Source organism: Spodoptera frugiperda, chromosome 25, assembly GCF_023101765.2.
Source record: "Spodoptera frugiperda isolate SF20-4 chromosome 25, AGI-APGP_CSIRO_Sfru_2.0, whole genome shotgun sequence".
NCBI classification, from domain to species: Eukaryota; Metazoa; Arthropoda; class Insecta; order Lepidoptera; family Noctuidae; genus Spodoptera; species Spodoptera frugiperda.
Genome location: NC_064236.1, coordinates 4225073 through 4251828, shown reverse-complemented (window position 1 = coordinate 4251828; position 26756 = coordinate 4225073). Strand labels below are relative to the sequence as shown.

The window sequence follows — 26756 nt, the reverse complement described above, 5'->3', positions numbered from 1 at the left end:
TAAATGCGCTATCCAAAACAAAAATAATTATTCTAATCAGACCAATAGTTCCAGAGATTAGCGCGTTCAAACAAACAAACAAACAAACAAACTCTTCAGCTTTATAATATTAGTATAGATATTACATCTATCACGAGGATTGACCGCAAAAAGCTTTAAATCGAGAGGAATGGAAGGAGCGTAGGGCCTTTGCCCTGCAGTGGGATAATTATGGCTGAAATCTAAATCATCTTTCGCGCGGTTTTGGCCTTCCTCGATAAATGGAATATCCAACAAAGAAAATATTTTATTCAATTCGGACCAGTAGTTTCCGAGATAAGCGCGTTCAAACAAACAAATTTTTTACCGTATATAATACGTAACATCATGCCATTTATCCCCAAAGGGGTAGGCAGAGGTACACACGTAATGCCACTGTACAATGTACATCCACTTTTCATCATTTGTGTTATAAGTTCCATGTAATAGGGGGTGAGCCTATTGCCATATACTGGACCAATTTCCATGCTCCTTGCTACTACTGAGAAATTTTCGTAAATTGAAAAAGCCCAGTAATACTTTGCCCGACTAGGGAATCGAGCGCAATGACTGACAAACCTGTTGAAAAGAAACGTGTCTCAGGTTCGATACCCGCATGAAACAATTCTGAGATAGTATCCACTATTAGTTGTTTCGGGTCTGAGTGTAAAGCGTATTCATGTGTCATTGTGTGTGGTTTGAATGATTTAGAATAAAATAGTGTGAAATAGTGTGAAAAACTACATAACGTCACGGTTTTAATTATTTGCAAAAGCAGGCAGAAATACACATGTATAAAGAACTAGCTTCTACCTGCATCTTCGTCCGCGTTCCCGTGGGATAGTATCCTACCACCCAAGTCAGTTTATACCCGGTCTTCATAATAAATTTCATCAAAATCCGTTCAGTAGTTTCAGCATAATTGGCAGACAATCATGCAAATAAACACACTGATATTTATAATACTAGTTTCTGCCAGCGGCTTCGTCCGCGTTCCTGTGGTGTAAAAAGTAGCGTATGTATTATTTTATAATATATTAATCTACCATTGTTCCTAATTTCATCCAAGTGATGTTACTTTTGAGTTGTTTTATACTCAAAAATGACGTAGTTAGCTCCCACTCCTAAACTCTGATTCGTTTTATGTAAGGATACGATAAAATAAAAAATACGTATCAAATTTTTATGATCTAACTAACGGACTAAATAGATTTATTATTTTTTATCATCATCCTATTATACTTATTTGAAAAAATAATAAATAAATTGAACAACGTGTGTCTGGTTATCAAATCGGGGATTTGATTTTCGCTTCAGAATAGTGTATTCTAATACTTTTCGCCGTTTCTCTTAAGATATTATTTGAACACTGAAATGTTAAGGTTTATTTGTGACCTAAATTCATGGCTCCTTGGTGCTCCAGATTATATTATACTGTCCGTATGTCGGTTGTTGGCACACATAGTCTGTTTGTGGAAATTAGCAGGACTAGGATTCTTGGCATATACCTTATTCTTGTATGTAAATATTTCGTCTCGCTGTTATCTAGACAATGTTACAGCGACTTATAGCCGTTTTAACCAACCATCCCTAAACTGTCACTTAACTAAGAGTCCACTTAGTGTGACGTAGCATCCAAATGAACCCCTAGTACTGTTAGGTGTTACCTATAGGCTGATATTAACAGTGAAAAAGACCATTAGAAGTGTATTTATTTGATCTTATCGTCATTTTAATACGATTTGTTCTTCGACGTCCGATCTAAGCTAGCTTTAGTGGTGGTATAATATATAGTGGTATAGTGGTCAAGCGTGAACCTATAGATAATAAAAAAAGCATTTCGTCTGGTCTGATATGTCGAATACTTTTTTTGTTTTTGCTGTCAAAAGTGTTTACTTTAAACAATAATACTATAGTGTTGCACGAAGATATGGAAAAAAAAATCTAAAATTCTCGTCTCGGGTTCGACTTTAGATCAGACAATACATAGTCTTCAGGACTTAGTCTTTAAATTGTGCCCGGCGTATGCAGAGGCTCAGTCCCCAGTATTGCAAGTTTCTTCTATCAAATATATCCAATTAATTGCGGTCAAATTATCTAAGTTTTCATTCATTCATCATATAGGGTTTTACTACTTTACTTTTACTAATATAGGGTTTTATTTGAATTATTTAACTACATAATGTTTACAAATGTAGTTGTAGTAATTACTGATAGCGAAGATCGTGATCGTATAATGGCCATATGTGTTTTTATGGGAATGAGAGAGGGGGTAGGCAATCGGTAGATGACAAGCAATCAGCGTCGCACCCAAGTTTTCTGCAGCACGTGACAAATTGCAAGTTTTCCTTTGAGAATTAAGTTGTTATTTTTTTAAATTTAGACAGAAGAAAGACAATTTAAAGTTTTCTGACAAATTTTAAAACACATTTAACAGTTTAATGTGTAAATATTAAATATGTTTAAAATGCTTTCAACTTGTAACGGCGCCACGTAACGGTCAACGCATAACTGTAAATCCTTTTTTAAATAATAATAAATTATTATATTTATCAGACGTAGTATTGCGTAAAGTGAAAAACAATAAAACGTCTTGTAGTACCGAAATGGCAAAGTCTAGCCTTTTGACTAAAGAGTTCTTAAGGTAAGGACTTGTAAAGGAACATTGATAAATTTTTGACAGGGCAAACCATAATAGACTCGTCTTGACAGTATTTTACATGGTAATGCTTAGGTCGAATATTTTCACAATGTCTTTTAAAATAATTCTGAATTAAACAAAATATTATCTGATAACCTTTGAAAGTATCTATAAGGATTCAGTGTTACCTGCCTTGTAATGAATTAGTGAATGTAGTCTTAATTTATTACAATTTCATTTAAGCAACGTTACTTTTTATTTATTTTACGAAATTGTCTATTATAATTTGTTGAAATTAACTGATTAGACATTTGTTTATTGTCTAAGATCTAGCAATTTTTTTTAATTATTATCAAAATAAAAATGTTGGGCTTATTTCCGACAGTCGAACCATTCTCGAGTTTTAAAATATCGAAATTACTTTTACAATTAAACATTGGAACGATGTCATGATTAACTAAAATAATAATTATCTAGATTCCCAGTCAGAGTTCAGACTCATAATTTTGATTTCACATAACATCCTTAAAACAACGTAATTGAGGCCTTTCAGGTAGACATAGTTAACCATACTTTATTTTTAAAACTGTTATTTGATTGAAATTTGCTATAAGACACTGATTTTTACTGAACGTTATTTAACGACTATACTCACCATACATTTATACGCTATTTTAAAGCATTAATTCATAAATTACATTTTATTCAACACGGAAGTGTCTAAAGCAATTGATATATTGCAAATGATAGTTTTTTTAAGAATCCAGTTCTTGCGGTATATTGAGAGTGCGTCTTAGTCAGCCAATTGCATAGGTTTTTATTTCTTTGTTACAGCCCTGAAGAATTTTTTACTATGAATAGCGAAGACGAACCCTTATCGTCATTAAATCAACGACTACGTCCTAGGAGACGAACCTGTAGTCCCACTATTAAAAATGTTAGAAAAAGTGAAGGCAAAGTCTCTTTGGATAGGCCTAAAAGGACAAGCACTCCGTCTAAGGCTTTACCAAACAAACCAGATGATCTCGACAAGTCTGATACTCCTTCTTCTCCATACTTTCTTTGTCCTTACTGCGATAGAAAATTTACGTCTAAACAAACTGTTACCAAACATGCACGGCGTATGCATTTGTCGAGCTCAAAACAAGACTTCTTTATTGCCTGTCTTTTCTGCAACCACACTGAGGCTGAGGCTAGTGACATCGTTCGTCACATGATCGATAGTCATCCCAATCAATACTTTACTTGTATGGATTGTCAAACACGGTTTACATCAGCTGCAGAACTCTCAGAACACAAGTTGAACGTTTGTGAGAAACAAAAGCCTTATCGGAGCAAATTACGTCAGAAGAATTTGCCCACCTTGAAAAAATCCGAAAATACCAATGCGACCGATAGACAAAGTGATTTTCAAGGCGATAAAGAAGTAATTGAAACTCACGGGTTTAATGGAGTTGTAATTTCGTGTGAACTCAAACCGTCTCATGTGCACGATGAAGCTGATATTGAAGATAATATTACTACAAATTTAATTTTACCGCCCAGTAAATCTATAGGCAACAATACAGTTATTGAGAAGAATGCAGTGATTGTTTTAGATGATATACAATGGAATAAGCGCATACCGCCTAATTTTTCTTTCCATAACACCGATGCAGACCAAATCCTCTCGAGATTGGGTGTTGTGCACAGATCACCAAGGACAGGTGAATCGACTAGGAAGGATTGGGTTAAAACTAGTGATGATGCTACCCAAAAGTTTGAAAAATGTTTTGAAACCAGCTTCTACTCCAAAGTCGCGAGTAACGTCGCCGAAAATTTGGCAAAATATCTCGATGGTTCATTCAACTTCAACCCGGATTCGGAAACCACAATTAAAACAAGAAAATCAAAAAATAGCGTTGTAATCAATACAGCAGAAGGTTTCCCGATCCTCTTAGCTTATGAACAATATTCTCGTAACATTTTTGAGAACTATCTCCCTAGATCTATTGCACCAAAACATAAATGGAAGTGGGATAGTCCAGAAATAGATAAAGTCTTTATGAATGCAGACCAAATTAAGCGAGATTCTCATGCCAATAAATGCATCATTACATTGGTTTCTAGTTTAGATATATGGACCCAGTTAAGTATGCGCAAAAAATACGATAAACAATTTAATATTTCACATAATGTAGAGAAGAAGACTGAAAAACAAAACATTATCGATAAAGAATTAAAAGAAATCCTAGAAAGCAGAGAACTACCAACGTCGTCTAAACAACTTGTAAAATACACAAACGTACCAAGAACACCGGTTAGAGAAGCCACTGAATTTCCTAGTTTTCTGGGTTTAACACCAACCACACCCAACTATAATTTAGAGCCTGCGGTTCTTAGTGGTGAATGGGTGAGACCAAGATGTTATGTCTGTTGTGCATGCGGTGCCCAAACTCGAGATTCTAAAGCACTCTCGTCTCATATATCGGTGCATCATCCTAATGCCCAAGTACAGCATTATGAAATAGTCGGGGAACCATTACTAAATGCTGACATTTTAAAGCATTTATACGTACCGCCAAGCCAGGTGTGCAATAGAACCCGCCCTTTGAGAGGATTTAGAGACTGCACTAAGTGTAGGAAGTCGATAACTTTAAAAGACTTACACCAACATATGCTGGATTGTGCTGGTGATACGCCCGCAGTGCGCAGAAAATGCCGATATCGGCCGTTTGGAGTACGGAGAAGACGACCACGTCTGCCTGACAATGTTATTAGGCGGAAAATACGAAAGGATTTAAGGAATCGTCACAAACAAAAGAACCACATGAGGCCACGACAGAAAATAAGGAGCGAAGTTGGTGATGGTAAGTATTTTTTATTATACAGGGTGTCCCTGAAATCGACGTCCAACGGGCACCAGATGATCAGCAAGGTTCCAACTGTTATCAGAAAAATATAAAAAAATTCTAAGTCCTACAGTTTTTTAATTACAGTGACTTATGTGTTATCCACGAAAAAGTACACCCTGTGCCAGTCTTTTGACTCTTGTTGCTACAAATCTTTATTTTTTCGTCTGCAGTCTTCATTACATTATCCTGAATAGTGTTCCAGTAATATGGAATCATAAATTCTTAGCCAACTGCTTTAGATTGGAAAACATTGTTAGTTTTAGAGGAACCAAATACTCTGAATAAAATTTTCACCTTACTTTAAGTGACTGTACTGAATAAATTATGTATGGCGCTAGTAGTGGCAAATTTCACCAAAGTTGGCGCATTTAATAAGGATTATAAAATGGTACAGCACTTTGCAAATTATTTCTTAAATTCGACACAAAAAAAGATTTTGCAACGAAACTCCGTTTCGATGAATTTATTTGGGCTTACTAAAAATTCTTCTAGTGTACTCAAATCTTACGTTACAACCTCGTATGCACTAGACAACACTTTGCACGCGATTTGTTATCATCATGTTGAAAATCAGGGAGGATCTCTTGTCAAACAACATTGTCTGTCTACTCATGATTTCGCTTGCAGCTTTCGTCGGCAATATTACTAGACTTACTAGAGGAACTGATGTTGTGTATCATGTTTCACTAAATAATATTGAATGATTGCAATATTTTATTGGTTCATAGTGCATCAAACACATTATCAAATGTGTAGTAAAATCAAAAGGAACGGACGCGGCAGATTCATGTACACAGCATATCGACGCGGTAGTGGTATGGTGTACATGAGCCCTTACGCACAATTACTCGTCATATCCCCATCAAAAAAAAAAAAAGAAATGGGTGAATCCTCCGATTAAGTTACGTGTTCATGCCTTGTGATCAAATGCGGGATGAAGCATCAAATATTCTTTAGTTTGTCGAGAAAGAGTTATTTGCACCGTTACAAGGAATTGCAGGTAAAGCAAAAAATAATTTAAAAAATAAATAATCAACACGGCGCAAAAAAGCCAGTGCTCAACTAAAATGCCGAAGCCCGGGTACGATGGCTCGAGATGCACAACACCAGTTCGTCTAGCGATAATATTGCCGACGAATGCTGCAAGCGAAATCACGGGTAAACAGACAATGTTGTTTGACAAGAGATCCTCGCTGATTTTCAACATGATGATAACAAATAGCGTGCAAAGTGCTGTCTAGTGCATACGAGGTTATACGTATGATTTGAGTACACTAGAAATTTTTTTAGTAAGATCAAACAAATTCATCGAAACGGAGTTTCGTTGAAAAATCTTTTTTTGTGTCGAATTTAAGAAATAATGTGCAAAGTGCTATACCATTTTATAATCCTTATTAAATGCGCCAACTTTGGTGAAATTTGCCACTACTAGCGCCATACATAATTTATTCAGTATAGTCACTTAAAGTAAGGTGAAAATTTTATTCAGAGTATTTGATTCCTCTAAAACTAACAATGTTTTCCAATCTAAAGCAGTTGGCTAAGAATTTATGATTCCATATTACTGGAGCACTATTCAGGATAATGTAAGGAAGACTGCAGACGAAAAAATAAAGATTTGTAGCAACAAGAGTCAAAAGACGGGCACAGGGTGTACTTTTTCGTGGATAACACATAAGTCACTGTAATTTAAAAACTGTAGGACTTAGATTTTTTTTTTATATTTTTCTGATAACATTTGGAACCTTGCCGATCATCTGGTGCCTGTTGGACGTCGACTTCAGGGACACCCTGTATATTATAAAATTATTAACACTTAATTCTTCACACAACGGGATTTTATACTTAAATGTTCATTTTCCTTTCAAAATCAAAGTAAACCAAATTCTGTTTCTAATTATTAAGAGGTACGACTTAACATTAAATTAATTACGTTTACTATTGCCTTATTGTCACAATGACCGCGTATTGACGTTTTATTAGGATGCCATTTTGTACTACGTATCTTGTTAACATGTAAACTTTATTTCTAGCCGAGACAATCCGGAAAATGATTGCAGACCTGCCCGCAAAACGTCATCGTGTAATGGTTAATCCACTTAATCCTTCGTTACGACCTCGTCGAAAATTGGACAAACAAAGAAATAAGCTTTTAATCAAACATCGTACATCCGAAGATTCGATTACTCGTAAACTTAGATCCCTTAAAGAACTTAATAGTTCTTCAAGTTCCTTAAACACATCTACAAACAAAGAAGAAGTTATTAGAAATGTTAAAAAGAAGGATAATGAGGATGACAAACCCTCTAAGGGTAATGAAGATGATAAGTTTCTGAGACCAATCAGACGACCAGCTGATAAGAATAACCGACCTTCTGAAACTCTTAAAAGAAAAGTCGTGCTTAAACGCACAAAACGAAAAATTCAAATGAAAAATATGAGTTCGGGAAAGCAGCCAGTGAACTCAGGTAAAAAGTCTATGAACTCTAGCAAGCAATCCTCGAGTTCAGGCAAACAGGCTACGGGTTCGAACAGTCAGTCGACGGGCTCGGGTAATCAGACTACAAGGTCTGGCAATCAGTCGACCAACTCAAGTAAACAGTCTGCGAGCTCGAGTAATCAACCAACGAGCTCAAATAACCAATACTCAACTTCTGGAAATCAAAATCAACCAAGTGACAGTGACTCAAATGGTGATATGAATGAATCGTCAGGTGACGACTTTCTTAAAAATAATACACCTAAAAAGATCGATGTTAATAATAGCCAGTTCAGTTCCAGACAGAATTCTGGGCGTGGCGGTAATTACAACCGGGGAAGTAATAATAACCGGGGAAATCATAGCAGAGAAAATCATAATCGATCAAACAATCATCGGGGAAACAACAATCGAGGAAACTATGAACGAGGAAATAATAGTCGCGAAAACTATAATCGTGGCAATGATAATCAAGGGAATGACAACCAGAGGAACCACCACCGCGGAAGTAGCCGCGGTGGTAAAGAAAAGAACACGGAAGAAGACGATGGAGACCCCTCAACAGATAATGATCCGAACGATCTAAATTATTCGATAGCATCGTTAACAGCAGATAGGGAAAGAGAGGGGACGTCCCTTCAAACCTATCAAGGACTTTTTCGTCCCGACGATTATAACGACGAAGTTCAAGACTTGTCTATGAATCAAGTCGATGAAAATGATGAAACATATGAAAAGGCTGCCTTATCGTGTGGAAAGTTATTAACCTTGGAAAAATCCAGGGTTAATAAAACACGAAAAGGCCTTAATGCCTGTATCGCGATGTTAAAGAACAAACTTGAAGACCCTAATATTAATATTGACACTACCGATAATGACGAACCAGTTGCCGGACCATCCGGTTATTCTGTAACCAACCGGCTAACTAATTTACCGGACATAGACACACGTACGCAACCAGTTGCTCAAATAGCAACTGGACGTGAACTTCCAAACGTGCAACCAATAATTCTGCCAGTTTCTCATCAAGTTGAAAACCAACACACAGCAGAATTTTTATCTAGTAATTTACATACACCATCAATATCTCATACACGTACGGCCGCTCAAGCTGCACTACATCCGTCTGAATATCTAGCTCTAAATTCAACGGAAGCTATAGCAGCAAGTCATGCTGCACTCGCAACCACACATACGGCCCCACATTCGGCGGTATCACATTCAGCCGCTCATTTAGTGGCTCCTCCAACTGCGCTTGCCATGCCTCATCCTGTGGTTCATCCATCGGCTTATCCTGCAGTACAACTAGCTACTCATGCAGCAATGCAACATGCGAACCAGCTGGGTGTGCCTTTTAGAAGTGACAACTTTATCGATCCAAATCCTCGATTCTTCTTACAGCCGCCTTTTGATCGGAAAATAGACCCGAATCCGGCGGAGGTGTTCTCTCGGTCTGTGATACCACTAGACAGAATGGATTTCCATTATCAAAGTAACCTGCCGCAACACATATCAATTGAACAAGTAGCACATGGTTTAGCTTTGTGTAAGGAAACACTTGCTGCTTCAGCCAAGGATAGTGGCGGTAGCTACAGGGGAAGACAAAAGAAATCATCAGTTAGCAGCGGACAAACTAAGAAAACGCCCGTAAAAAGAAAATCAACACGTTTAAGATCAAACGCGCCACCTCAGCAGCAATTGTTTGGTTTGCCCTCGCAGATTGAAGTCATTCCTCAAACCTCTATGGGAGCACCACTTCCTCCTCCTCATTTAACACTACAATTTAATGATGAGTATGCGAATAAAAGTCCAGATGGTGATAAACAAAAGAAACGGAGGCAAAGTAACAACAACCATAATGAACCACATCAACCAAAACCAACTAATTTCTTCAAAGACTCAAAATCCCCTCGTAGAGCTGAATATCATCATACGTATGACATGTCTGGTGGTCGCCTTATTGAGAACAAATCTTATCAACACGCTGTAGTTAGTGAACAAAATTCAATAAGTGAACAACGCACGTTATCGGAGCATAGATCGGCGGCTGACCTCAGATTACACGAAGAACAGAGGACAGATCAGAGATCATTTCAAGATCAGAGATCCTTATCTGATTATAGATCGCACAATGAACATAGATCGCAAGCAACAGATCGTATAACCTTACCAGATCCAATTACATTAGCAGAACAGATGTCATTATTTGAACAAAGACCTTTCCGTGATCCAAGATCATATGCGGAACAGACGTTACCAGAACGGAGGACATTTTCAGGAAATTTTACTGAGCATAGACCATACTCTGATTTGAGGTCACATGTGGACCATAATATTTATCAAGATCATTCGTCCCGTTCTGACCCAAGGACATATCCTGAACAGTTACCATTCTCGGAACAAATGTCATATAACAATTTGAGATCATTATCCGACCCGAGACAGCACGTAGATCCTAGATCGCTTTCAGAACAGATAACGTATGCAGACCAAAGATATCCAGATCAAAGGTTATATCCTGGACAAAGAACGTATCCTGAACCAATTTTATGTCCAGATCTTAGAACCTTTTCGGAACATATACCTCCACCTGACCAAAGACTATACTCGGAACAACTGACATATGCAGATCGCAGATTGTTAACAGAACAAAATATAGACCAGCATCCAACAAATGAACAAATGTTACCCCCAGAGCAAAGACCAGGTAAAAGAAGATCTTCAAAAGAAAAGAAAACTGTTTCTGATCGCAGAGTATCTAGTGAACTTTGGCCTGCTTACGAACTTAGATCGTCCAATGACAATTTATCAATGCAAGAACATATTACAAGCGATCGCCGTATATCTGCGGAACATCTGCTTTCTGCTGAACGCCGTGCCTCCGATGAACGACTTTCTACAGAACATAGACTATCTACTGAGCGCCGAGTTTCATTTGACCGTGGACCTTCTGGTGAAAGGAGACCTTCGTTTGACAGAGGATCAAATTCAGAACAAAGACCTACATTTGAGCGCAGACTATCATTCGAACGCGGCCCTTCATTTGAGCGTGGTCCGTCATTTGAGCGTGGTCCGTCATTTGAACGTGGCCCGTCATATGAGCGTGGCCCCTCATTTGAGCGCGGGCCGTCATTTGAGCGCGGGCCGTCATTTGAGCGTGGGCCGTCATTTGAGCGTGGGCCGTCATATGAACGCGGACCTTCATTTGATCGCGGCCCGTCATTTGAGCGCGGGCCATCATTTGAACGCGGGCCATCATTTGAGCGCGGGCCATCATTTGAGCGTGGCCCTTCATTTGAACGAGGTCCTTCTTTTGAACGTGGGTCCTCATTTGAACGAATTTCGTCTCGTGAACAAAGACCTTCTTTTGAACGAAGACCTTCCCATGAACATCGTCATTCAACTGAACGTAGACTTTCCAACGATCGAAGGTCATCTAATGAAAAGTACACAAACGAAACTGTTTTCTCGACAGAAGTAACAAGGCCGAGTGGGCATAGGAGCAGTAGTGAAATATTTACTAAAGAACATGCAGCTTCAGAACAAAGTCATGATCAATGGTCTTCTAGGAACCGTAATGTAATTTCGGAACAAATTTTAGAAAATGAACATACGAATCACTTATTGCAGCGATCAATTCACGATCAAGGATTAAACGAAAGAAGAGTCTCTGAACATAGATCATCAATGGAACAAAAACTAATCACGGAACAGGAACTAATGATTCAAAATAACCCATTACGGGAGTACAGCGAAACAACTTCACGTCCTGAGAACTATCAAGAAGCGCACTATTCCAACAATAATGTACGTTCTGATAGTGATGGATCTCAAAAGGTTCCAGAAGAAGAAGAAGACACAGACATACCGCCTGCTCAGCCTTTGGATCTATCTGGAAGAGCAATCCCAACAGAACGATCTTCAGATTTGGAAGTAACTACAGAAAACTACAGATCTGACGGCTCTTTAGATTTATCAAAAAAGAAACCAGATGATGGTGTTGTAGACTTGCGCGTTAGCGTTGCAGCTCCTAGCCAGCCAGAACCCAAAAAACCTGCAGGTGCACCTGCAGAACCCAAAGGTGAAGAAGATGGTGCTACTGATTTAAGTGTTCCCAAGGATTTATCACTTAAAGGAATGTCGAAGCAAATATCAACTGACAAAGAGGAAAAATCAGCGTATGGTATTCAAAATTTGCCAAACAGAGATGCTGTAGCCAAGAAATCTACAGATACTTCAAGAGCCATTGATGTTGTTACGGATTTCCCTACAGACTTGTCAACTAAAAGTGCAACTGCAGAAATTCTCGAAGTGTCAGAGATTAAAAATGATTCCGTTTCGATAGATTTAACAGCTGATGATGAAAGTATTGTTGACGTCATAAGTACCGAGGACACTAAACCTCCGTACAACAACTCAGTTGATTTAAAAACGAATTTAGCGCTTGCCGCAGAAATGAGTTATAACGAGCAATATACAATTAGTACAGTTGAAAATGGAATTTCGCAAATAGCTAATCAAATGGACATGAGCGACGCTCGACGTATTATAGATTCAATCCAATCGGAATCTCAATCTATCCGCTCATTACATAGCACACACCTTAGTAGAGAAGTAGTACCATCAGCTCATGCAGGCTCCACGTTAAATCCTGTGAATGATCCCGTTACAACATTATCGGTTTATACAGCATCAAATCCTGTTATGACAACATCGGTGAAAAAACATGACAGTTCAGCTACGATAAATAATACTGTTGATTTTACTGTAGCAAATACAATACCAGCTTACTCGTCAGCTAATTCTAATAGTGGATTCGCATTGAATTATGGGGCTACGGCAAGTGCCAGTTCAATAACGGGACAACTAGCTACAACTAGCTTCTCACAAACATCGGTATCTATAGAAACCACATCGGAAACTAGTAGCATTGATTCAGATAAAAAGTTTGATACTGGTAAAGTTGTTACCGAAACTCAAGACCCTGATATTGCTAGGAAAATAGCAATGTTGCCTAAAGAACTATTAGAAATTATAGGAACTATGCCTGCTGATCATAGGGACCAACTCTTAAACGTACTCCCGCAATACGTTTCTCCTCCGACGGCAACAACAAGAAATAATTGCGAAAATATCGTTCCCAATGTTATGCAGACAAATGATCCACAGTCATCATCTAACCGATTAACACTTCGAGGACCCGAAGAAATGGCTAATAATACTTTTATTCCGAATTACCATTTGCCGACAAACATGCATCATTGTACGTCTCAATTCATGAGAGCGTTTAATATGGAGAAAAATAATGCAATGAGTTATCTGCAACCTCCTCCACCGCCACCACCGCCACCGCCGCCGCCGCCGCCACCACCTCCGCCTGTACCGCAGCCACCACCTCCGCCACCGGCGGCACAACCACTGTTTCAAATACTGCCTCCTCCACCACCCCCACCACCACTGCCACCGCCGTCAGTTGAAATAAAGTCGTCGTCAGTTGAAATTAAGTCGCCGTCTTCACCACCGCCTGAGAATGTTGCATCACAACCGGTACAAGTTGCATCAACAGCAGAACCCGTACAGGAAAGATTTATTCCACCATTACCACCGAATCCACCACCGCCGTTGTTCCCACCTTTACCAGCAGTTGTTAAAACGGATGTTGATGACCCAGAAGATATAAAACCTATCGCGACGTTAAAAGTGAAGGAGGAGAAAGATATTGACGTTGGTTGTGAAAATGTACTGCCACTTGAACCGATAGTTCAATCGGAAAACATCAATGAAAATAGGGATTACAGAAACAAAATAGTAGATTTGACTGAAGACAGAAATTCATCCTTAAATGAAAACAGGCTGATGTTGGCAGATAACTTACCTAAACCTGCGATATTATCAACACAAGTAATAACAAACTATGTTACTGTAATGACAACACCGAAACCTAAAACTGTCAGTGATAAAACGGCTAGCTTAAGAGCTGTACGTATTAAAACTCCATCAGAAAGGAAAAAGTCATCTTCAAGCAGTGAAAATCAAGCTTCTTTACTTGCTAAACCAACAAATATACATGAAATAGCAACAATTAGAGAGCCACCCAAAGTAATAGAAAATCAACCAGTGGAAAATAACCCTATTAAATCAAGATTAGTTTATAATGTCACACAAGTTCAAGATGAGAAAGATAATAAACCTTTGGAACTTAATACATCGCCAGCTATCCAACAAGGCGAACACAGTAGCACTCGACAGAAAAAGGCATGTAGATCAGCTGCCCCCAAACATTCCTCAGCCGAGTTACCTGTAGAAACAAAACCGTTAACAGAAAATTCTACTAGTAATGAATTAGGAAAACGACAAACTATAAAAGAAACACGAAAAATAGAAAATGATTCAAAGAATGTTCAAACCACTATGGGTGTAAGAAGGAAAATATCTTTCAGTTCACTACAAGATAAAGATGTTCGCCTACAATCTTACTCTTCAGAAACATCATTTAATCTACAAGTGCCGAATGAAACTCAGCAATTATCATATAACAATCAAGAGATAAGTGTTACAATCAGATCACCCCAGGGTAGTCCTGCTGGAGATAAGCAAATATCGGTTGATAAACCAGCAACTGATGTTGACCGTAATGCAACAACTGGTGATGCTATTGTTGATGATGAAGATTCAGATGATGATGTTTCTCTTGCAGTAATTGTTAAAAATCGTGACCAAATGAAACAGATTTTGCAAAAACTAGACAACGAATGTTTAATCACCAATGAAAATAAAGATGTGGATAAATTAAGAGGGACAAACGATATTAGCAAATGCACAACTTATCACTCAAGCACAGATGTAACTGCTACAAAGCATCAAACACCTCTCACCGAGGACAGTGTGAAGGAAGTACCAAGCAATAATCATTCTGTTGAACGCTCAACAAACGAAACAGACCAACAGTGTACAGAAGAGATTGTGCCACCAAATTACAAAAATAAACAATATATGGATCCACGTCACGATAGTTTTGAAAAGACAAAATGTAAAGAAAATGACTCCCCAATTTTAGAAAATTCCACAATTATTCTTAGTAAATCTGAGAATGGAATGCTCAATCAGACTGACACTCAATTAAAAATAAATGAGGGAGCACATGAAAGTGCTATGCATGAAAGTATTGCACTTAAACACTCAGAAAAAGATAAATTAAAACAAGATACCTGCAAATCCGACTTAAGCGACCCTCGTGTTGAAAAAAGCAAACATAAGAAAAAACACAAACGTAAATTGTCGACCATCGCGGCAAAGGGTGACATAAATGACCAGACTGCTACAACAAAAGATAACTCTTCGAACATTTTAAATAATAGTGCAAATGTCCCAGATTTGGATAAAATGCTTGATTCTCAAGACTCCAAAACTGTTTTAAATCAAAATAATGAGACTGCTGCTGTAGAAAATTTGGCATCTAACCTGGAACATATATGTGACAACGATAAAGAAGAAACTTATGAAGAAACCAATAAAGAAGTTGAAAAAGATGAAGCCAATGATTTGCAATCGCATTCTGAATCGACCGAAAATAATTCAAAATCACTAAGACGCAGCAGGCGTGGAAAATCTGTAGTTGCTGAAGATGTGCCAATTGGATCTGAAAATTTGGATGAAACTGAACCTTCCACGGAACAGAAAACACCACTAACTAAAAAACAACTTATTTTTTCAAAATTGTTACAAGATGAAGAAATTCACACCGAGCCAAAAGCTCACTCGACACCCGAAAAAGATGTAAATGATACTGAGGAACGTAGGAAGGCAAGTGAGGAAGGCAATTTGGAAACAAAACCCCCTATAAGTGATAATTTAGATAACCCTAAAACTAGTGGTTTAGAAAAATGCAAAGACACTAAACGTAAGAAAGCAATTAAAGCAAAAAAGATTTGTAAGAAAAATCGATCCCTAAAAATTTCTGGAAAACGTAAGAAAAGGCATTCTCATAAGTCCAAGAAGATGTTTAAACTAAGAATACGATCTGAAAGTCCTATCCGCATCGAATATCCGCGGAACCCGAATCTTACAGCAGAAGAACAGTTTGCTGTAACCGAGAACCAAATATTACTTATTCAACAAGCTCGAGATGAATATGAAAAAGCTAATGCTTGTCCTATTTTTTCGGGACCCACCACAAGCAGGGAGTCATTAAATACTTCTGCAGAAAAAAGAAAATTACATGAACCGGCTACTGAAGATCCTAAACAAAATTCACAAGGAAAGAAACTTAAATTTATTGAAAGTAATGCTCAAGATAATGGAAATAGTTCATCGTTGCCTTTAGGAAAACGTACTACATGTTACATGCAAGCTGCTTTAAGAAAGACTCGATCCAAATCTGTCGTGGTGAAATCTTCTAATGAAATTTACGACCCTTACGATATTGACCTAGATGATATGATTGAACAACCGGAATTGTTTAAAACTGAAACCAATGAAAAAGATTCAGAAAATCAGAACAATAACAAGAGATATAAGGGGAAACAATTAGTATCTAGTAAAAGTCAGAACTGCTTTAAAAGGTCGAAACCTCAAAATGATACTAGTGAAAATAAAACACCACCAGCACCTAAAGAAGAAGTGGTAGATTCCGACGACTCTTCAAAAAGTGATGTTCCACTAAATAAATACATTCAAGAAAAAGAAAAGAAAGCTCTACTGTCTGGCAAAACGTGCTCCAAACGAAATCCTAATTCAGAAAAAACTGGAAAACGGAGTGCAACGTGCACTAGAGTCAATACCGATCGCAAAAAATCCAGACGAACGTGTTCTTCTTCGCCTGAGTTAGAAAAATCTGGTACATCAAATGACGTCGACGAACTTCGATCTGAACAGTTCATGGAAAGTTTTGGTTTCTTTTCACAAAGAAAACCACGCAAATCTAATTTATTGGCGTCTAAGAAAATATCTGAAACTTTCCATATCATTGCTAATGAAAGTGATGATTCATGTCTTAGTCCTAGGAAAAGAACTACTAGACGCACGAATCGAAACGATGCTAGAAGAAGATCCCGAGATACCAGAGCAAAAAAACCTGTTACGAGTAAAAGAAGAATAAAAAAATTACCGAAAGTGAGAAGATCTTTATTCTTACCGCCCATACCATGCTTCTGTCGTTTATGTAAAAAAGAATTTAGGCGATCGGATAACTTTTTGCGACACCAAATGAATGTACTTCATGTGGCTAAATTAGCTGAAATAGAATTAAACATGAGAACCAATGCCATATATGAGAAGCCAAATTATCTTATTGCATATAAAAGTCAATTAGATCGACTGAGGTTAAGGACCAAAAAATATGCTAAGAAGAAAAATCATCCCAAATTGATAATGCCAACATTAGATAAGATTTTGGTAAAAGTAAATAATATAATCAAAGAACAAAAATTAGCTCAGAGAGGACTTAGTATGGATGAAGCACTTTTTATTGATTGTTGTCAATTACTTCAGAATAATAAAACTGAGATCAAGCCTGCGGCACCACTAGCAGTTTTAGAACCAGTTGCCAATAATTTGTCTGAACCAATTGTCAAAGGATTTGATCTATTAGAAAAACCGCTTAAAGGTGACGGTGATGTGGATTCAATTACAGCTAAAAACATATTAGAGAGCGAAGAAGTGAAGAACTTGGAAAAGGACTTAATTTCTGGTCTAAAGGAAGCTGCTAATGCTAATTCTAAGAAACCTAAAGCTATGTTACAACGAAGTGTTAGTGATGTGGGATTAGAGCAGAGTGACGATGGCCAGATAAGTTACTGCAGTCCTGAAATCGCTGGACCTAGTAGAGCGCAACTTGTTCTAGAAGATGCTAATAAGTGTAAAGAATCCAATCCTAATAATGAAACTAAACATGATGATGAAAGTTATTCTCTTCTGGTTAATGTTAAGGATGAAAATGCTTATTTAGAAGTTCAGCCTAATGTTGAAAATCTTCACACTGAAACTAATCCCAACTTAAACGATTTTAATGATAACAAGACTCATCTAGAACCAAATCGTACTGATGGAAAACCTGAAGAATTAGAACTTCATGATAAAAATCGTGAACCCGTGAACCACAATGTTGAAGAGATTTATTCAGACCCTGCCCCTAATGATGAAACATCTTGTCCTGAAGTCAATGATGAAAAAGCTGTTCCTGAAGTAAAAATTAATGATGAGCAACTTAGACCTGAGGTTAATCCTAATCTTGAAAATACTTGTCCAGGACCTAAAGCTAATGTTGAAAAATCTAGTTCAGAATCTGTTCCTAGTAAACCGAAAAAGCAACCAGAAGTTAAAGACAAAATGTATCCCGATATCATTGATCCAATAGACATGTTTGAAGATAAATTTGACAAGATAAAAAGAAAGTGTAGATCTCAGGCGGCGGCTGCAAAGCAAACACAAGCTGCTGCTATTGAAACTAATAACAGGTATGTTTTAATGTTCAACAAAATTTTGTAAGCATCCCTTTTATAATTTACTAACCGTGTGTTTATTTTTTTAGTTTCAAGTCCCGGAAGAAGTCTGAAAAGAAGAAAACGCGCAGAAATTCTAAAAAAGGTCACCAAAGCTCTCAAGTCCTAACAAAAGGTGCCCTAAAAGGTTTTGATGGAATTAAGGTTTCTATACCCACTTCAGACATCAATATTTCTGGAATTGTGCCCACTCTAACGCCCTCACCTAAAAAGAAAAAGAAGGGTAGCTCAAAGAACAGAAAAGACAAGACAGATTCAAATGGGAAAATGGAAAGGTACGGCGGAGATGGTTCTACTTCACAAAAGGAGGTTGACGTTTATGAATTTTTGGATAATGAAGATGCAGTTTTTGAGTTCAGACCTTCAACTTTAATGGAGAGATTTAAAAATATAAGCTACAACAACGATGGACCTAGTACATCCAAATTCAATGCTGGAGTAGATCCCGATAATTCTAGTGATAGCGCTTCAGATGGAGACGACTTCGTATACATGTCTGATGATTACGTGTGCAGCGACGATGAAACTGAAAATAGTTTGATGTCTTGTGAGATGAACAGTGGCAAAGTGGGCAGTGATACAAAGAAAATTTCGTCTCCGCTAAAAAGAAAAGATGCTTTAGAGAAAAATGCAGTCATGGGCAAGATATTCAAACATAACGCAGTACGTACTGACAAGAAGAAAATTAAGGAAACTGTCAAACCCACAGCTAATTTAGATCAATTATTTGACAGTTTACTTGAGGATAAACCAAAAACTTCCGACTCGTATGATGAAACGGCAACTACCAAAGATGAAGATTTCGTAACACCAAAACAACATGATCTATCTTACAAAAATGATAAACACAACCGAAGTACTTCAAGCAGAGATGAATATTCTTCATTAAGAAAAGTAAAGAGCCCATCACCCAAACAGCAAACCATGTTATCTCCGAAAGAATATGACAGCCCGCCCTTCATAGACTATGGCCCTTCGACATCAAAATCAATTCCGACGGAGTTTGGACCGACTACATCTAAAAAACGAGATGTGCCGAAAGACAAAGATCACTCTCCGAAAAAGCACGAATCGAAACATTCATCTAGTAAATATAGCGAACCCCTAACTTCAAAAACTGATTTAATTACTGGAAAGCAACATGATACATTAAAAGATAGATCATTTAAAGATAAGTCTCCGGTCAACAAATTAGATGAACGCATTAGCCCAAGTTTTGATTATAATGCTGATGTTTACGACCAAATCCAATATGATGACATGGGAGTGGCTAGACAAAGGGCGCGTCGTAAATGCACTGTGGGAAAACAAAATGTGCTGGCTGAAAGTTGGAGTTCGGAATCAGAGCCAGATGCTATACCGCCACGTCCCAACAGCGCCGAGTCAGTTATCCTGACTTCACGTAAAAAGAAAGGCAAGAAAAAGGATCATCATTCCAGTGCAAAACGTACGAACAGACATATATCGTTTAAAAAGCGAGATGTCGAAAACAGGGTAAACAATAACAGCCGCCACGGAAGTTATTCCGGAACTAGTCGAGCCTACAATGAAAGTGATGACGCAGATAGAAGCACGGTGAATCCATACGATGCGCCGACGCCATCAACATCAACAGCGCACACGCATCTCGGACCACCGACCGACCGACCGAGACCGCGTCCCCGCACCACGGCCTACTACAACTGGTCGTCCGACGGGGAAGACGAACAGGAACATCAACCGCAGCATGGCTGGATCGTTGGAGACAGCCATAAAAAGTTAGTTACAATGCTCGCACATGCGAAAGGACGGAAGCGCAACAACGACGACAAACGTCATTTCGTTGAGTAAGGTTAGTTTATTAGATTATATTAATCTTGTACATATTATTGTAAATAAACTTCTTTTTACCGATTGTCGATTTTACGGCATATGACCAGAAAAATGGTGAAAAGAATGTTGTGTAAATATTGTATATCTCTATGAAATATTTTAGTTAAATTTTGAATGAACTGGTACTTTCAGATTTATATTATATATTCACATTCAAGTCCATAAGTAGCCAAATTTGGGGAACATTTAATTAATTTGATATCTATGGGTACCGTAGACGTGGGCATTTTTAGTTCATATCATCTATTCTAGAATTGTACATTTGCATTATTTTTTAGACTCTTTAGAGATCTTCGGACATCCTCAGGTTTTTTATATTATGATTTTTAGTACATATACAGTGCCTACCGATATTAACTTTGGATACTAATATTTATTATAAACACAAAATCCAGAAATTACCTAAATATATTTGTTATTTTCTTTCCGTTTAATTTTTGTTGAAATTTACTTCTAGCCTTCGGAGTCTTGCTTCAGAGCATTGATAATTATTACTAACTAATTACTATATCTACCATTAGCATAATCTGAAAATAATATTTGATACTAATGAAAATCATACAAATACAACCGTATCATCTGTCTAAAAATGCCGCGTTCTGTCAAAAGTGCTGTTGGAAAGTCAATATAATTTTATGCGCAGAAGTTTTGAAGCATAATAAAGATTTAATGTTCCTTTCATCAATTATTAGTAATTTAAATAGATGTATTTTGTTTTGGAAATTATTATATAATTGATTATGGATCGTCTTATCGACTGAATGTCTTTGTTATGTAAAAGAGTTTTATGTTAGTAGAGTCCATAGGGGCTGGTAAAGCGGTCTGAGTGATTTGTGTATCATTGAGTAAATTAATTTGTTAACTATTTTTATACATTAGATATTTTGAGTAGTCGAATGTTTTACACAATTGTGAAATCTCATGCATTAGTTATTGTTGTATCTAGTCCAATAAGGAAAGACTAAATGCCGCATTATCAGCCTCGCAACTATGTGATTTATTTTCCAATGTACAAGAAGACTTATAATTTTGATTATATAAGTATTCGTAACATGAAGTAATGACATTGGCTTGTATTTCGTTTAGTTTGAATAAATGATTATATGTGTTTATTATATTAATTTCTTTTTTTTTTCAAATAAAAATCATAGATATTTTTATTTATTTCTTTTTTTATATACATATATATTATGTCTTATTTTCTTCCAGGATAACTTTATAGTATTCTAATGCAAAGTCGTTACTTATTATAATAATAATCAATATCGATTGTCCTCATACACATTTATCGTAATTTTTGAATTAATAATGCAATACTCTGTTGTTTGCGGTGTGATGAATGTTGTATGTTAAAAGTCGCTGCTTCAATTTTGATTAAACACGAATACTTTGCTGTTATATATTTATGCATATTTGTACTTTATTAAAAATTATGTCAATGAGTCTCAGGACAATCACTGTTAGCCGTTATAATTGATGTGAAATACATATTGATAATCAGTAGTTACATATATACTTTCCCAATGTTCCAGTGTTTTCATTAACTAATGTAATTTTAAACAGACCCGTATAATAATCGTGCGTAGTTGAAATTTTTAGTTATTATTCCTGATATTAATATACGTAGAAAAATTTATGTGTCTATTTCACAATCTCCCTTCGTATAAAGCCTTTGTTGGACGTATTTTTAGATTGTAGTAATATAATTATCCATTTATAATAACATAATAATCTTCTTTCAAGTTCTATCTGTGTCTAAATGAGTCTTGATAAGTAACTAGTCAGTAGGTATGTCAAATGTACCGAGATCTTTATTGTTAAAGGATTCAAGGGAGATGTGTAATAGTAAAACTTTCACCATTTAATATCACTGATTTTCTTGTTTATTTAGCTTAGGCTATCATTTTTATTATAAACAATAAACATATCCCTGAAAGTACAAAATGTATTATTTGAACACCCTAGTTTGGTTTGTTTCTTTTTTATTTTGATATACACAAGTCTATTCAAACTGTCTGTAATCAGTTCTAACAATTACTAACTACATAACAAACACAACACACACTCACAAACACATACTAGTTACCTAACTCAAGTAGACAATTTTTCATTGTCACACCAAAATATATTTAATGAAAACCCAATATACCTAAGGGTTTTTACAAAGAGGTTGTCTCAGTGAACATAAAACATAGGCTTCTATAAACAAGAACGTGTAACAAGACTTGGTTACAAAGCTTGTTAAAATCTCGTAAGTATCGTGTGAGTCTTCGGCAACCAGCACGAGGTATCCAGGTTCCTGTTCCTGCTCAGCAGCACATTCTTCCTTAGCAGTCACCGATCCAGCTTGGTCAACCGCTCCCAGTAACTAAGTATAAAAATATGCTAACATAGATGCAAACCCTTATTAACGCCTAAGTTTGAAGATAAGTAAGTATCACGGAATACATTAACTAGTTTTCTATTCTATGGTAAGTATAGGGACAAGTAAAATAAACAGGCACAGAGTAGCGAGTAATCGTACACCTAAATGGAAAGGTTCCATAGATACTTATTGCTTTATAAATTTTGATGATCGAGGAGGTATGTATCATCACTACATAGTATAAAACAAAGTCGCTTTTTCTGTCATGTTGTATGTCCCTATGAACGCTTAAATCTTTAAAACTACGCAACGGATTTTGATGCGGTTTTTTTTAATAGATAGAGTAACTCATGAGGAAGGTTTTTATGTATAATACAGGTATAATATATCACCATTGCACCCATGCGAAGCTGGGGCGGGTCGCTATTACTAAGATAATCAGGACATGTTAATTCTGGTGAAGCGCCTTAATGAAACATTCTAACATTAAGTACTTAGGTGATACATACCTACTATGTTTTATTGAAGCTGCCAAAACAAGAATGCTCGCCGGGCGATAATAGAAGTTACTCAGTATACTTAGGTATCTACATGTTTTCTTCATCAAGAAGAATAATGATTGATGGATTGCGCTGATGTCTTCAAACGGGAGCGTCAAGTTTTCACCAGTTATGTTACCGAGTCCCAAATAACAGGGAATAATTAGACAATCTTTAGGTACAATAAGTATTTAATGCTTCAACTAAGTACCAAACGTGTAGGTACCTACCTGTTGATCAAAGGTCAAAGGACACTAGCGTGCTCATACCGGTTGTGTTATAGAGTCCCATATAAAGGAATAATTACACAGTCTTATAAGGCACTTTACTTAATGCCTGAACTAAACACCAAATGTTATAACTTCAACGTATACCTATCTAAATGTAAGATGTATTAAACTGATGTCTTCAAAGGGCAGTATACGCCATATTCTCACCAGTTATGTTATTGAGACCCATATAACGGAATAATTAGACAGTCTTGGGGCACAAGACTTAATGCCTCAACTAAGCACCAAATGTTATAAACTCTAATAACTCCAACGTGTAGCTATTTAAATATAAGACGAATTCAGCTGATGTATGAATGGCATACGTAAGTTTTCATCAGTTATGTTATAGAGTCCCATATAATGGAATAATTAGACAGTCTTTATAAGGTACAATACTTAATGCCTCGATGTTCACGAGTAGGAACGGGGTGGTTTGTAGTCAGTAAGAGTATGAATGATGACTAAATGGAAGATTAGATCGCCTCAAAAAAAAAACCGTGTACCTATCTAAGTAAGTAGGTAATTTTCGAATAGTTCCATTTACAACTTTATAATATTGTAGTGCACAATATGTGGTGGTAAGTAATAATTCACGCGAGTGGCTGAATTTTAGTGCGGAGGAATTGAAGGGAGCTCTGAAAGAGTACCTAGATGGATAGGTAGGACATAATGTAAGGAACGAAACGAAAAAAAGTGGATGTTAAGATGGCGGTTAGGGTCTGACATATCCCTGATAAAAGCCCCAAAAAGATAAAGATTAAAAAAGATGGCGATTAGGAATAGAGCACGAAAAAGAAAAACATTTTAACTTAAGGGTAGAAGAAATAGGAATAAAGAAAATTTACTCGGTTCACTCACGTAAATGAATGGAGTAAAGCTCTACTAGTTTCGAGTCACAGAGGGACTCTTCATCATGAGCAGCGTGCGCAGGCGCGGCGACGTTGCGCAGCCTGTAGGAAAGGTCCCTCTAATTTATTATGTCTCATGTCTGTAGATTTATAATTATCGATGACAACGCTCTCCATGCTTGGCGGGTTGGAGACTGCATATTATAAAGTATACCAGGTGAGGGAACTGCTACCCAGCCTTTGTTAAATCTGCAGTCTCTTATTTATTCGGCTCCTAACAACCGTGGGGAAAGTAAAGATAGTGATAAATGTATTGTAGTCTCCCGTCACTACAAAGCACTCGTATAGGCACAGAATACTTACTATCTACTATAGGTAGGTACTATTATAATAACACGAATCCCGAAATGTCAATTGCAAACTGACTCGTAGGTGTTTAAGTCCACCCTCCAACTTTTAATACCATAGGGAGCGCCTAGCAGAATCACCTAATTACATAGGTGAATACAAGCGGTTATTTGAATTTTAAGTTCTGGTATTGACAAGGTATTATTAAAGATTGTCATGCAAGTTAGGGTGTACGTGGAAAGTTCACTACATGGGGCCAAGTTTCTAGAGTTTAAGTATAAAATGTTAGGGTGGTTAGCCCTTCAGACATTATAGATTTTTAAGTAGTCTATCAGTTACTTTGAGCGGCAGTCACGACAGTGAATTACATTTTCAATTACTTTAAACGTGTAAAGAGTTAGGACTACTTGCTCCTACTTTTGTTGCCATTGCGTACATGGCACTGCAAAAATCTAAGTGTACCTAAAGCCTACTTCTGGAAGTAATATTTGGTGAAATATCAGATTTTTGAGTTATAACTCTAAAGTCGCTATTATCTGATTTTTCAGTTTACTTTATCCTGAAGTCGATAACCGGCGTTGTTATTAAAAAATGACTTTTATCGCCGCTCTTAAAGACATTTAATAGTTACTTAATGCAGTCCTTAGCAATTGTTTTCGGAACAAAGTCGTTACTAAGGAATAGGGATTACATGTCAGGTGTAAGACTCAAATAATATATCACCAGTTAATTTATGAGCCCTAAGTTATAGATAAGGATACTAAAACAAAAAAAAACCAAATGCGTAAATAATATCATTATAATTTAATATCTTAGGTACATAACATTTATTTAATATCTACTTGGTAGCTCCGTTCTCAACCAACCGGGGTTCTGGTTGACTTCGAGGTTCAATTTGAGTTTCAGGTTCCGGCCGAGTTTCAACTTCTGGTTGAGGTTTAGAATCAAGTACAGCTTCGGTCTTCTTTATTGAATTTCTTACTAAAAAGGCTCTGATGGTGAGGCCAGTTCCTAACAACAGCACGAGACAACAAGCTGCGATGATGACCGGTATGAAGATGTCTACTAATCGGAGACTGTGCAGCAACCTGCCGGTCAGTTCTTCGACGAACTCATCGGGCAGAATGATAGACTGAAACAATAAAGGACAATTAGAATTAACTAGTAAAATGTCGTAGGGTTTCTACAATATTATATACTTAATCGCCGTACAACCGTACGTACCGTAATTGTTACTTAGCAATTGTTTTCGGTACAACATCGTTACTAAGGAATAGTTTGAGTAATCATTAAATGTCTCTGAGGAAGGCAGTAAGTATCACTCTATAAGAAAATAATGACATTATCGACATTAGTAACTATGAAGTTTGTATGTTTTAACTGCACAGTTAAACCATAAGGCATATAGCGTGCATTAGTCATATCGATTGATTTGTAAACCATACGCCTGGCGCAACACTTTCCCACAACTACGTCTAACTATGAAATATTTAACAGGCACCGAAGTAAATACAACAACTCCGTGGAATTCATTTTAATGACAGGTTTGGTGTAAAACGTACCGATGCCATATCTTAATTATGAATGAGTTGGAACGTACACGAATAGCAACAAGTTGTTCGCCAGTGTTACGTAGGTATTGTAAAATAATATTAAATGAACGAAGCGGGGAAGCTTTTGTTTTGAGCAAAAAATATTAGGAAAGAGTTTGTAGCTGTTGAGGGGTGTTTTGTTTTAGGTGACTGGTAGTTAATATTTAACACACAAATAAATTGTTTCTTAAATTTATGGTACCTACAATATTTATGGTTTTTATCGATTACATTACCTAGATACATACCTATTCAATTACAAATAACTTTAGCTAAATCACAATCACACATAATGCAGTAGACACGCTGTAAGTTCACACTTAAATACACTATTAATATTCCTATTATTTTTGCTAGAACCAATCAATTACGAACTTGATTCATACTTT

The 26756-nt window shown here is 36.9% G+C and overlaps 2 protein-coding genes across 4 annotated transcripts in view; one reads left to right on the top strand and one right to left on the bottom strand.

Annotated features, from left to right (window-relative positions):
* LOC118262687 (uncharacterized) overlaps positions 1-22347 on the top strand; it is a 49218-nt gene extending 26871 nt beyond the window's left edge. For all 3 annotated transcript variants that reach the window (XM_035574241.2, XM_035574249.2, XM_035574232.2), the window contains 3 exons: positions 3494-5508; positions 7587-18486; positions 18561-22347. In XM_035574241.2, coding sequence (XP_035430134.2) covers positions 3494-5508; positions 7587-18486; positions 18561-20361 — 14716 coding nt within the window. In that variant the 3' untranslated portion in view covers positions 20362-22347. The remainder of the gene's footprint in view (positions 1-3493; positions 5509-7586; positions 18487-18560) is intronic.
* Positions 22348-25556: 3209 nt separating this feature from the next.
* LOC118262721 (sensory neuron membrane protein 2) overlaps positions 25557-26756 on the bottom strand; it is a 121795-nt gene continuing 120595 nt past the window's right edge. Inside the window, exon 9 of the mRNA XM_035574292.2 lies at positions 25557-25907. Coding sequence (XP_035430185.2) covers positions 25614-25907 — 294 coding nt within the window. The 3' untranslated portion in view covers positions 25557-25613. The remainder of the gene's footprint in view (positions 25908-26756) is intronic.